Here is a 14,361-nt window from a genome sequence, read left to right as displayed (position 1 = left end):
TGAGCGAACGTTTTGTGAGGTATTCTTCAACATACATACACGTATAGTTTTGCTTTATTGTCAAAGTATGTACAACACCAAGACGATCACTAAGACGCGACGGAAGCGCCAGTTCTGTTGACTTGCGCCCCGCGTTTGCTTGCTCGGGAGTGTGAAGTTATTGGGAGGGTTGTTGCAATCGGCGTACCTTATCGTGCTGCTCTTCGAACCTGAAACTAGTATGCGGTGGACATGAGGGTTATCTGTTTATTGTCAATTGAACCTGAATGTAAGATACTTTCCCGACCACTTCCTGGTTACGCGATTGGTGCTTTAATAAGTTACCGAACGATTATAATATTACCAAACGACCTGCTGGTATTCTGGATTTCGTAAAACTCTTTACAGTACAACACGAATGTATAGCTTTCTCTTGATGTCTGTCACTTTGTCGTACATTTTGTCTATTTGGTGTGTAAATCTACAACGTCACATTAATGTTTTTTTTTAACACCGTACCACTTTGGTAGCGATAGACTAGAGCCTAGTGATGAAATAACTCACTTAACATCACACACAGTGAGAGACAGTGAGTGAGTGCCGATCTGGACGATTTAGAGTGCTCTCAACGATTGTTTTAAGTACCGCAGTTAACGATTGTATTTAAGTACCGAATTGCACTACTAGAGCACTGTCTTCAGGGGTTGGTTCGTTTGTGCCGCTTTTCTACATTGTAATTATCCTTTTAGGCATTTAAACAGGTAAGTAAAGACATCTAGATAATAAATAAACTCCATCGCACATATATATATGCATCCAACCCATGGTTGTGTCTCTGGTACTGCCCTAAATGGCAGCCAATTGGTTACATTTCGCTAGAACAATCACTCGGCTTAAGTTACTCTGATTCGTACGGTGTACAGTGAAGCTCCCGCGGGGTTAAGTTGCCGATAATACTTTAAGTACAACATGTACCACGCACACCAGCGCGCTCTTACATACGTCAGGTGGCTTCGTGCTGTTGCTAGACACCTGTTAGAAACGTAAAATTATAAAGGACACACGAACACATACAAAACACCTATTGACTTCCGGTTAAAGCTTTCGTCCGAATGACCCAGGCGACTGGTTCAGTGCTCGCTAGGATGTCGAATTCCACCGAGAAACCGTATCGTACTATGTACAGATGGCGTGCTGCAGTGGATGTGTACGTGCGCTACTACCGCGAGGACCAACAAAAAACACACACACACTACGGGGAGCTACCGAGCGCACGATCCTTGTCGTGTGTTACAGTCTCTAGAGTATGTGACAGGCGTTCGAGTGCACTTTGTGTCGACCGTTCTGGTGGTGCGTCGCGTACGCCGCCGGGCAGCACTTGTGCTCTTTCGGATGCGAAAAGCTCATGCTCTGTGGAACCTTCCCCGGGGCGGAACCGGGCCCAGCCACCGGTTCACACCCGTGACAGTGTCGCGGGGGCAGATGGGCGTGCTGTTCGCAGACGGGTACCGGGCCGGTGGACGGGCCCGGTACCGCACCGGAATGCGATGGGACCGCTTGCGGCCGGCTGCCGTCCGGTGCACACGTACACGCGGGTGGACATGAAACGGGAAAGTAAAGATTGAGTGTATAGAGTGCGTGACAGGAGGTGGAAGCGGTGTCGCTAGTGCGCTCGTCCACTACGGACCTACTGCTACCGAGGGTGCAATTGTTCGACTGACAGATGTTGCCATCGGACCGCGAACCGGGCGGATTGACGAAGCACATGCCGGGCAGATCGGCGTCGTAGATTTCCTGCACCATCTGGTCGAGCTTTTCCAGTGCCTTGGTCTGCTGGTGCTTCACCGCGTCCAGTTTCGCCTTGCGCACTTTCGCCTTCTGTTCGTACGACGCAGCGGCTGCATGTTCGACGGTTTGTGATTTCGCCAGGATTCCTTTACTGCAAGGAGACGAAGGATGAGTTGTAGCTGGAGACACCTTGACTCATGGGAAACTTACGGTTTTTTGGGTGCTTCTTGCAGTAACGCATTGCTAGCACCGGATAGCAGTTCGTGATCCTTATCCAGAAACTGCAAGAAAACGAGGAGCTCTTAATGAACGATTTCGGAAACTGAGCATAGCGACCATTCACCTGCGCTTGATAACATGATTTCGATTTGGTGCGAAACTGTTGGGCCGGCGGACTAAACGGACAGGGCGATGTGGTGGATGGGGAGTAAAGTGTGTTGCTCAGCGAATTCCTATGCTGCAGATCCTCCAGAAACTCCTCCGTATCGTTCACAAGCGAACCGAACACGTCCGACACACTGTGCATGAACGCATGACCCGTCGAGTTGGACCGATTTTCCCGACCTCGTGGTCCGAACGCGTGCAACTTCACCGGTGAGTTAGCGATACTGCGGCGTGCAACATCTTCGAACGTTACCGGCGAGTACACGCGCCGATCTTCCAGCCCCGCCGAACTGAGACCGCCGAGCGATTGCTTGTGGGGTTGCTGTACGAAATTGTACGACGGAATGCTGACGCGCCGGTCCTTGCTCGCTTCGATGTACTCGATCGATGGGCTCTTGATGTCCTCGTCCAACAGCTGTAGCGGGGGACGATTTTCGCGATAGTCCAACCAGTACGTCTTCATCGTGCCTTTCCCCTTGACGTCGATCTCACCCCGCTCGCTGACGCGATAGTTGGACGAGAGCAGATGCTTGGTGGACTCCGATATGTGTATTCGCATCGCCTGGCTCGTTGACTCCATGCGCGAGGCGGTATTGACTGAGTCACCGAACAGGCAGTATCTTGGCATCTTCAAACCGACGATACCCGCCACCACCGCACCAGAGTGAACACCCACTCGTATACGAAGATGAGATCCTGTGGAAGATTGCCCAAGAGAACAAGGCGCTGCGTGAGAATTTGGTACACAAAGCACCTCATGTGACACCTGAATACCTGTGGAGGGATCCTTCAAATCCGTTATTGCCTCGATCATATCCAAGGCCATATCACAGACTTTTTCAGCATGGTTTTGCTCTTTGGCAGGAGCACCAGACACCACCATGTACGCATCACCGATCGTTTCGACCTGCAAGTGATCCCACTGGAGTTAGAATACCGGCATGTTAGTGATCTCACCCAGAAGTCTACCTTGTACACGCTGTTCCGCTCGGTAAGCGTATCGAAGATCGAGTACATTGCGTTCAGCATGGAAACGACCTCCATCGGTGTGATGCGGGAACAGATCTCGGTGAATGTGACCACATCCGAGAACAGTATCGAAACGCTGTTAAACATCTCACAGGTATCGATCGGGTTCTCACCACGCCGTAACCGATCGGCGACCTGCTTCGGGATCATCTGATACAGCAGCTCGTCCGTCCGGCGCATCTCTTCGTCCAGTTTTCGCATCGATTCTTCAAGCTTTTTCGACTTTTGCTGTTCCTGGTCGAGGGCCAACTTTAGTTCGACTGATTGCTGCGTTCCGGCTAGCATGAGATCACTGTAAAGATTCGATACAGGAAGAATTAATCGAGATCTCAAAAGCAGCGGGGGTCAAGCATACCGGCTAAAGTCGTGCATGGACAGATCGTTGATGTATAGGCCGGTACTGATAAGGGATGTCAGTTTGGGCATGACCGGAGTCCCCAGAAACATGATCATATACCAGTTCTCCATGTAGATCATCTGCCCCTTAAGTCGCAAGCGCCTTTCAACCTCCTCCTCTGGCTCGTCCTCCGAAAGAACGAGTTCTGTTTTTCGCTGATTTTCAGGCCGCTTTTTAACGGACTGCACCGTAACTAGCTCGAATATATTATTCGTGCGGTTGAGTATCTGAGTAGCAGGGAATATGTAACTATATTACAACCTTCAACGTAACCCTTACTGCATCATTACCGTTTGGAATTTAAATGCTATCAATGGACGTCTCAGCTCGAACCAATCCGTAATCTTTTTCGACAGTAAATCGGGCAGAATGACCATCAGCGAGTTGCCTATACTACGGACTACCATATCCGACCTGTAATGTGTGGCCGTAGCGTGGAAAAACAAAAGCATTAAATACTTCGTGCTCGCGTGTGAATGAAGTACCGACGTAAAGGTACAGTAAACGACGTCCACGCGACTCCTCACCCAAAGACGATGCAGAAGGGGAATATCTCGAACAGTACCGAGGCGCTAATGGGCAGGTGCTTCTCCTCCCGCGTCATCGCCAGGGTGGCCAACGAGAAGGCCCGGTTGTCGAACGTCAGCTGGAACGTGTAATGGTTTGTTTCGCCGAGCAGATCCGATTTGACCAGCTCGATTTGCATATCTTTATGGTAGAAATGACGTGCCACCTGTTGGAAGGATAGGTATCCGACTATTAAATGAGCGTTTCTTTTGTTGTGACGGTGGCCGTAGTACGTACCTCCCTAATTTGTCCCATTGTGTAGTAAACGAAACCCTTGCGCTTGGTTCGATAGTGCAGCGTCAGTCCGTGGCGCGTTTCGTTCTCACAGATGAAGCTGGGCGCACGCATCAGCGGGTAGGAGAACTTGAGATATTCGTGCAAATTATCCAGTCCATTCAGAAAGTCGCGCATGTGGCGGCCCAACACGGACAGCACCCGATCGTACCCGTACTGGCTGACGAAGTTGACGAAGTACACACCCATCTGGTCCATAAAGTCACGCTCCGATATTCCAAGAATCTGGCAGGGCGAAACAGAAAAACGGACAGGTGGAGTTAAATTTTTGGGCCATCGGTTGAGGTACTCTGGTAGGTGGTTGGCCCCGTTCCTTACTTCTTGCGCTTTCGTCGCCAGCACGTTGAGCAGATTCTCGTCGTAGTCATCGTGGACGCTGAACGAGGGCGACGATATGCCCGTCTGTCGGCGGATGTCATCCCACTTGTCCTCACCGTAGACAGCCTTCACGTATTCGGACAGGTTCTCCAGCAGCAGCCCGTACATAGTCGCACCGTGGCACCGGCGTCGTCCGGACGCATCCGACGGTGGCCCCGACGGTCGTCACGTACACTGCCCTCACCGTCCGATCACGCGTCCCACCGTCACCACTGGCCGCTGGTGCAGTCGTCTGTGTCTTCGGTGCGCTACTTTCTAAGGAGTGGAACTGGTGCCTGCTATGTCTGCAACGAAAATGCGATTTGGAAAATGCATAAACCTGTCAATGAGTGTGCACTGACGTCAATTGATTTATTTGTATTTTTATCTACCACGCCGTTAGACAAAATCGGACCGAGGCGATGGTCGCCATGCAGCCAAACCGCAACCGGCGCAATGTTATTTTAGCTTCCCTTCCCGCTCCCGTTAGTGTATTTTCTGTCAGATTAAATGACTTCCAATACGGGACACACATTGCCCGGAGGGCCACGTACAGCCACATCTATTGGAGTCACTATTTCCCGTGCCATCCACCAGAGTCAAGCTTGAGCACTTTGTGTTTGCTTTGAGTTCACACTCACCAAAATACCACAAGAACCGCAAACCACGAAGACGCGAGTCGGAGGGAGATAGGGAGATACCTCGATAAAATCTACTACAGTTAATTGAAAATACCCCACGAAAAGAAGAACCTTCCGTTCGTAAACACGATTGAAACACAGTATCATTAAACGATCCACCAGTACGGGAGTTTGCAGCTGGGTTGATAGTTGTAAATTGGATAAAGTTTCAATTCAACGGGATATCCCCAGGAAAAGGTCCGGAATCCGAACGAAGACAAAGATCACGTAGGTTAATTAGTATGTACACGATGAATAAAATACAAAACGTGGAATTTATGGGAAACATTGTTACTTCCTAGAAGGCTTAGTTGATAGTACGATTTTATTTTAGGCATCGATTAAAGTACGGTGTATTGCATGACTTATTTAAATTGATTTTAACGCACTAGCGAACTCCAATTTAATCAAACATCCAGCCCATAACACATGTGACCGTTGATGCTCTATTATCCATTAATTGTTCATTTGGGAAGGTCCTACTGCTAGATACTAAAAATGGTAAAGAAAATCTAGTCTAGTCTAGTTGCAGAAATTGATGACATTTTGTGCACATTGTTAATTTGCATTGTGTGCATAATGAAATGTGTGAAAAATTGAAGAAAAAATGGTAATAACACTTTTGTAGTTGTTTTTTTACATTAAATTGTGTCTATGGAAATATGGCAAAGAAAGTGGAAATTTATACACAAATTGCATACCTCTAGGCGCACAATGTGGTTGCAGAAATTAATGACATTTTGTGCACATTGTTGATTTGCATTGTGTGCATAAAGAAATGTGTGAAAAGTTGAAGGAAAAATTGTAATAACTCTTTTGTAGTTGTTTTTTACATTAAATTGTGTCTTCAAATACATATGTTTGCATATGTTAGTCTTCCCCAACACGCATTGAATACAATTCGTTTACGTTTCGAAGCAAAATTTATGAACTGTATCATGTTAATAAATTAATAAATGAGATTACCTAAAGCTACTACAGCTAGGCACAAAGTTGAAACAATGTATCACAATTTTCTATAAACAAATTATAATCAAAAAACTTCCTCCTATCTCAACACTCCCTCCACTGCCTGTGTGTGTCAATTCAATTTCCACCCCAATGTCTCTTATCTAACACCGTGGGATACTCCAATAAGTTCATCATTCCGGATGGCTAAAGTTTAATAAAGAGCCCCATCGGATAGCAGGCCGCCCGAAAGCTCTGCTCACCCGGTGGTACAAAAATTCCAAACACAGATGAATAAATAATGAAACCCAAAGGCACAGGAAGTGGATCGTTCGGCGTACTCGATATAACCGAAACGAGGGAGTGAAACCCGTGGTGAAAACTGGCAATCACGAATGTCGCGTGGATCATTTACGCAGGAGCTTTTTTTTCCTCACTTCCTATCATTCACAGCATCCTTCAAATGTGTTTATTGTTTCGCTTTGCTACGGCAATTCGTTTTTTTTTGTTCATTCTTAGTTTCACGGTCCTTTTTGTCAGGGCACAAAGCTCCACCAACGGTGAAAAACTGCCGCATTTGGCACGGTCCAGGCCCGGGAGACTATTCCATTCATGGTTGCGTGAAAATGTCCACCATTTCAATGATTGCTGCCGTTCTGTAGAGGCCTCCTTTTGTTGTTGTTGTCGTTGACGTTGCCTATTTATCGCTTGATTGTTGAGTTGGAACAGAGAAACGAACGGTCTGCGGCCTCCCTGCAGCTACTGGTGACGCCATTGTTAATCGTCACCGCAAAGCTTTGGAAACAATTTTGAAATCGTTTCGGACATATTTTGTCTAATTCATTTACCACGGACAAACCACAAATGATGCCGTCAAGCAGTGGATGCGATAATCGGGGATAACATCTCTTATCGGAGCTTTAATGGCTCAATGGAACCCAACGGACGATTATTGTGCGATTAGTAATATGGCGTTCTGGTAAAGTGGATTAGCGGATAATAGAAATGTCCTGCTTTTTACCATATCCGCTTCCTTAATTGCTGTTAACATAAGCAATTCAAGACTTCCTACTTAAACTATTGATCATTAAATAAAAATATAAGGGTTTTAGGTAAATCTACCAATAAAAAATCTTTTTTATGGAACTTAAACTCAAACTAGTGAAGAAAATTTTACCCATTCCTTTGCAGGCCACAGCTGTAAAGAGAGAAACATTTGTGGCACCCTGTGTCAAGCTCATAACAGAACGGAAACGTTTAGAATTGTTTGCTCATTAAAATGGTCTCCGACAAAAGGAAGCGACAGGGCAAGATCCATCTTTCGAAAAAATGGCGTAGCACATCGCCAACAAGAAAAGATTAATGGACGATTTGTTCGATGAATTGTTTGTCCCACACAGGGAGTCGTTGAACGGAAGTCTGCGGACTTTGAACTGCACATCGTCTATTGGGTGACAATGGTCTGCACAGCTTCATCGATTTTTTTTTCTATTTCCCACTCCTGTTTTTATGTCTTTATTTTGTTGTGGCACTTTTCCTTCGTACAGGTTTGTTAACAGTTTGCTTTTACTACTCTACTTTAATGATGGAAGTTAGCGAAAAATAGGATTTTTTTAACCTCCGAAAAAGTTTTTCATCGAAAGACACTTTTACGATTAATAATCACCCTTTTATTGTGCATGACCCGCCCAGCCGATGTTTTATGCATCCAATCAAACTTTTCCCCCAAAAAACTAGCCCCAAATAATTAAAATATCCCATCGGCAGATACAGAAGTAGCACTCTTCAGTGGCCGTAAGAAGTGTGTCTCACAAACTTCGTACACAGGAGGACAAACTTTAGCACGTCCATCATAAGGAGGCTATTCTTTTCTGACTTTTCCCATTCCTGGGTCGAGAATTGCTTTATTCCTTTCCACGATGGGTCAAACTTATTTTGCCGAACTAGGTCAGGGTAGGCATAATACATCGTCCATCCCACCGTTCGTCCTCTGTATCGGATTGATAAAACTTTCCGTCGCAGGATAAACAATTCCGCAACAAACACACCCAGGGTCAATTTAGCGACGTGAGAGGTACGACGTCCAGAGCGCCACAAATGTCACTTTTCCGGTCAATATGATCGATGCGAAAGACAAGCAAATGATGACACTTCTGCCTTCTAAATCTTCCCCTTCGGTATGGCCTACCACGCGAAATAAGCTTCTTTATATAGCTAATTTTGATTACCGGGAATTGATGAAAAGATTCCTTCCTGGAAGGAAGCAGGCAAAGGAAATGGAAGGTGTGTGTGTGTGGGAAAAACTTTCAATTTCCCATGCTCCCATCCCTAAACCTCAGCTGTACGGTCCGGAAGGAAAACTTCCCAACGGAATGTTGATTCAGGACGACATCTTATCATTCCGATCACAGGCAACCGCTACGGTTGCCATCGTTATCGTTTCCATTCTCTGGATTCTTCGCTTCTTCGTGTCCTCCCGCGTTCTTCGTTAGCGCAAATAAAGCCTCTCAGCTTCCAGCCTTCACTCACGCAAGTTGGCACATTGTGGCACGATGGCGTTAATTAATTCTTATTGCTGCACTTGAAAAGGTAGCGTGCAAAAAAACAAAAAAATGGACGAACAAAAACGTTCCTCGCCATGTGCGCCGCAGGGCACCCGGTGGTTTGTTGTTTTACAGGACGGGAAATAATTAGCAATCGCGTAATTTAAAGCTGCCTCTATGTGAAGCAAGGGAACCGGGCGCGCTATTGTGGGTGCACTCGGTGTGCGCTAATGAACTGTAAGGAATACAAAATAAATGATGATAATGTTTTTGGCCCAAAACTTTGCTCACTTCACGTGCATGTGTGCTTCTTCGAAGTCCCGTACCGTCAGGACCATGCTCGTAACGGCAAGCTGACTTCACATCGCTGGAAGTTGAGTAAAACCCATTTTGGCAAGCGTCCCCAGGATAATGCCCGCTGGCAGGAGTAACGATGGAAAATAATTTGATTTGGATTAAGATTTATGGTTCTGTCGGGTGGAATCGCTTCACCAATTTCACTGACCAGCTGGCAACACGGGCGGAATGTAATTTCGAGCGCAATAAAGTAACCGAAAAGGGCACCAGAGGAAGTACCCACCGATAGGTCAAAACCCGTATCGGGTATGTGTGCTGCACCAGGGCAAGTAGGGCAATCGTGTATTACGAACCTATCCTACAGTAAGGAATGTTGCGCTGTGTATCGCATTTATCGAATTACCTTCGGCTAGATGGATTGAGAGCGCAGCGCAGATGAATTGGAAAATATTCCTAGATATAGGTATATTTTTTTCATTCCTCCTGACCGGGGACCTAGCTGGTTTTCATTTTTCTTGAGGACCCACTAACCGTGGTGCACCGTTCGATTGCAATGGAGAAATATATAAAACTAATCATTTGGGAGTACAACAAACGGGGACTGCTAGAGACGCATGAGATTAAGCCTGAAGAACGTTTCACCTAATATCCAATAACAACCCGACTGTCCATGATGCATGATAAATGGAGGTAAGGCTCTGCAGCGACGAACCGTCGGAAGGTAGATAGAAACAGCGAAAGGTGGAAAATTTAATTTGGCCAATGGATGGAACAGATTGTTTATCGCTAAGTGTATACGAAGTCATTATTGAGGCTGTGCTTCCGTCCCAAACACGGGAGAAGCAACAGGCAAACTTTCTGACGCAATAAGACGCACGACGGTTCGGGGAAATTGAGGTGTTTTTGGCACCGTAAAATAAAGAGGAAAATGAACTTTTCGCATTTTCCGTGGAATTAATAGCACCTTTTTTTTCATCTTTGCTTTGCTATAATGTACTTTTCTAACCCCCATCTCATGTTCTGTGGAATGATGATTTGTATCTTTGGAAGTGTGCAAAATATTTCATAAGCAGTACTTATCCTTGGAATGGAAATGGCAGCGAGTGTCGTTTGTTTCCGTGGGCCGAAATGAGTTTACTTAAGCCCAAACAGGGCAGTAAAAAGGCATTCTTAATAATACTGATTATTGCATGCTATAAGAAGGTCTAGCCTAGACTTGGGATTGATGTTCAAATTTTAGAGTCTCTAGGCTGCTGCTTCTTCTCTAGTGGCAGCAATAACCTCAAGAGGTCTAATCTAGAGGTCTACCAAATACACCACCGAGCCGCAAAATTCTCTATTAAGCCAAGGCTCTATCAAGTCATTGACAGCTAGCCATTGTGGAAAGTAGCTCATAAATGACAAAGTTTGTAAAACCATGGAGCATATAGATACATGAGAAAGACTAACTGAAACATAAACACCACTGTTAAGCTAATAAGCTCTTGTTTTCTTAGTTCTTCTGAAGACCTGAAGCCAATTATAAGCTTTTGTTTACTGTTGCCGGTTATAACTTTCCTTTTTAAAATTGTATACTTAATGTTCAGACACAATAAAGAAACGTTTCTCGATTGAACCTCTGTGCGGGAGATACCTCCGAATATTTGCTACCACCAAACCATACTATATTGCCCATAAGCAATATACTCACGAGACTGCAGTTGGCTCGCCGTTGGGCGGTGTTACCTAAACTGCCTTCACCGTGGTTATGCCGTGTGCCATAATTAATTGCAAACATGGGAAAGCAGACAGCAAACTTCCAGCAGCACCACGCTCCCTGGAATGCGTCCGATGCACATCGGAACGTGCTTAAACTGGAAAGCAAAGCTAAAAAAAAAATATCTGTAGAACAAAAAAAGAGAATGAAGGATGAAAAAGCAGCAAGTTCAGTGCTGTGCCCATAAAGACTGCCCAAATTTGGCGCCAAATGATCCCGCAAGTGCTCGGACGGTGCCGGCCGCAGCACGCGGGGCAAACACGCCGTTCAAGGACTGTCAGCAGCAAAACCGCAACCACGCTCAGCTGCTGAGCTGGTTGTGTGAGATGAATTTTGTACCGGGTTTTTCGACCATTTAACCATTAAATATAGTGGCAAATGGCCAGCAGTGACCTCCCGACTGCTTTCCATCCCGCCCCATTCCGTTTGCCCGCCCGCCAAAGTGGCCGGACGTATAGGTAATAAAATTGGTTTTATATCGCTTTATGAGCACACATTATCGCCATTTTAGCGATGGGCCGAAGGAATTTATTTTCATCATACGCGTGACCATTTTTCGTGTTGTTTCGTCCGTTGTCTTGTGTTACCTCGCGTTTTTTTCGAAACGAAACGGCTACAAATGCGCTGGACGTCAGCAGGGTTCCGTCGCAGTTTTTGCACACCGCTACGTGACCCGTACCGGGTGGGGCATTGCACGTCCCGGGAAGCTAAAATAAATAAATAAATGTATGAAATAATAAACGACGTGCCAACGTGTGCACGCTGAACCGGTGACGGATTAAATGGAACCGAGCGCGATTTGCTTTCGGAAGTTCGTTGGATGAGTGGTCACTTTTTTATGGCGTACACTTGCATACTTTGGTTGATGTCCTTCAGGGTGATGGATGGATGGTCATAGTGGTCAAAAGCAGTGACCCAACTTTGATAGGTGTATTACCGGATGGAATATTTATTACGCTGAAAAGGATTCCTAATTGGTAGGGATATTTATGCAATAGCGTCTGACATTCCAGATATTCTCAGTAAGGCATTCTTCCATTACGTATTTAGCCATCGTGTTGTGAAGATTTCGTTATGGAAAATTATCATCAGATGATTGGAAGATAAATTTCTATACCTGCAAGATGCAATGTCCTAAATACTCTCCAAATCATCCTTTTATAATGATCACGATATCGAGATCACGATGATCACGAAATGATCACGGCTATGCCAACTTTGGTTGTCCGACTATAACTGCGACTAATTGCTCTGATCCTTGAAGTTCTGAGAAGATGAACTAACAAGTCACTTTGAAATTCGTTTTAAAATTTGTAAATCTCATACAAATTATATAAATTATCACCAATTATATCCAATTATGTTAATTGTATGGAAAGTATATATCGCATAGATACTACGTAGAAATTATACTTCATTCCACTCACAACATAAAATCCACTCCAGGTTTGCTATAATTTGCTTAAAATTCCAAAACCTTCCCAAATGCACAAGAAAACAAGTACACTTGGAGCAGAAAATAAATAAACGCACCCTCGCCGGGCGGTCGATAACGCAGCCTTCCAGCGTGTTACAGTGCCGATCGAAGCAGAGTCCATAAAAATCTTCACTTTGTATGGAAATGTAAACCTCTATTAAAATTCAAATGAGGTAGCGCAACCGATGGGTGAATCGCCCCGAACGTCCATCGGTAGATGTAGATTGGGATGAAATAAATTCGAACTGCAGATGCGTCCGTTGGCAAAAGAATGGTAGTTTTATCACGGTGTATTATACCACTTCCCGTCCCATTCAGTGCAGGTGCACATCAGGTCAAAACAGGCGAAGATGAATTTAAGCTTCGATCGTTTGCAAATAGAAGTGCCATTCGATGGTGCAGTTGGAACCCCAATTGAAGCTCTACGGTGAGGTCATAAATTATGGAGGGCTAATTGTCCTTTTGGTCTGTTCTTCAGCAGGTTGTAGTCTTCATCGCTAGTATCGCGGGCCGGCGAAGAGTTGGGCCAATACGAGCGAAGAAACGCGGAGGAATTCATCAATTTAATTGATTCCATTGGCACAATTAAGAAATTACCTCTTCCCAGCTGCTTCGTTTCTTGATTGCAGCGAGGTGGAAAAGTATGTTATATTGTTTTTTATACAACACTCTGTAATTTAGAATGTAAAATCTGAATACATAAAAGAAGAATGGGCATCTATGTGGCAACCATAAGTTCAATTTACAAATTAACTTCAATTACAATATTTTTCAACAACATAAGATCCATCCAGCGCTTTACGAGTAAACATACTTTAATAGTCTCCGAGAAGGATGCGTAGTTGGGGATAATTCGATTCCGTTCGCCGATGTACAAAGGGTAGCAAAATAAAATGTTACAATTTGCTCTTCCCTCTAGCTTCTTCCAGCCTCGTTCGGAAGCCGTAAATTACAGTCTGTTCGTGTCAGTGTCACTTTGCCAGTGAGTGACGAACTTGTCGCATGTTTCACGCACTCGCTGGTGTCGTTTTGGAGCACTCTGCCCACGTCTATTCTATCCATCATACAACCCAATGGTATGATGTCCGGGCGAACGAAATGGCCGTTTAAGGACGTTCAAGCAGCTAGGTACCACCACCGACACCGCACGTCCGTTGTCATTGGAGCAAATAGTCAATAAACGAAGAATAATTCCCAACCACATCCAAGGCTCTTGCTTGGGTTACTTGCATTCTGGCGTTTTGTTTTACGGGAGCATCTCTAAGGATACGAAATATCCAACGACCTTCTAAGGGTGCCCCATCCCAGCGGCTGTTGTGGGGGGGGAGGAAATGAAATGGGTAAGACGATAAAGACAATCATGACAATGACAACGTCAATATCGTTGATCATTTCGACACGGGGCAGAAGAACTTTGAGGGATGTAGGCTGACCAGGGGAAAGCGAACGGTCACCGGAAAGAGATCACCGGAAATCGGTAATCGCTAGAAGAAAAAACAGAATAGTATTCGTATTCGAGCTTTGAAGATGTCAAAGAAAAGAATACAGCACAAAATAACTATGAAAACTAACCGAACGGTTGAATGCCTTTAATGTCCGTGGGAGGGTGATTTTCCTCCTGTGTAGACATTGGAACGTTGTTGGAGAAGGTTAGTTTGCGTTTCGATAATTTCCTTGGGAGCAATAAAACTTGATGTCTAATCGGCACTCGAGCAATGGAAAAAAAACCGGGAGGGTTTTAACGATTGTATTGTTTTGTAACGGTGTGCGTTTTTTCATTGTTGGGTAAGATATTTCCATCCCATCGATTTTACTCCATATGATATCATGAAACATCATCATCACCATTGTCCTGGGGAATGTTA

At 45.2% G+C, this 14,361-nt stretch overlaps 1 protein-coding gene across 1 annotated transcript; it reads right to left on the bottom strand.

Moving 5' to 3' along the window:
• Positions 1-22: 22 nt before the first annotated feature.
• On the bottom strand, positions 23-4,924 carry LOC128309908 (soluble guanylate cyclase 88E). The gene is made up of 11 exons (XM_053046408.1): positions 4,757-4,924; positions 4,382-4,663; positions 4,105-4,310; positions 3,868-3,991; positions 3,536-3,804; positions 3,121-3,472; positions 2,926-3,058; positions 2,111-2,847; positions 1,978-2,048; positions 1,667-1,918; positions 23-1,546 (listed from the first exon to the last, which is right to left on the bottom strand). The coding sequence occupies exons 1-11, from the start codon at positions 4,922-4,924 to the stop codon at positions 1,279-1,281; spliced, it is 2,862 nt and encodes a 953-aa protein (XP_052902368.1). The 3' UTR covers positions 23-1,278.
• Between the last annotated feature and the right edge of the window lie 9,437 nt (positions 4,925-14,361).

The sequence above is a fragment of the Anopheles moucheti genome, chromosome 2, assembly GCF_943734755.1.
Source record: "Anopheles moucheti chromosome 2, idAnoMoucSN_F20_07, whole genome shotgun sequence".
NCBI classification, from domain to species: Eukaryota; Metazoa; Arthropoda; class Insecta; order Diptera; family Culicidae; genus Anopheles; species Anopheles moucheti.
The sequence above is the reverse complement of the archived record's forward strand: the minus strand, read 5'-3'. Positions and strand labels throughout refer to the sequence as shown.

Coding starts and splice junctions, on each gene's coding strand:
- LOC128309908 (XM_053046408.1), bottom strand. CDS start 4,924: ATGTACGGGCTGCTGCTGGAGAACCTGTCCGAATACGTGAAGGCTGTC. Junction 2,049..2,110: donor AATCATGTTATCAAGCGCAG/GTGAATGGTCGC, acceptor GTTTTCTTGCAG/TTTCTGGATAAGGATCACGA. Junction 1,919..1,977: donor CAAGAAGCACCCAAAAAACC/GTAAGTTTCCCA, acceptor GTCTCCTTGCAG/TAAAGGAATCCTGGCGAAAT.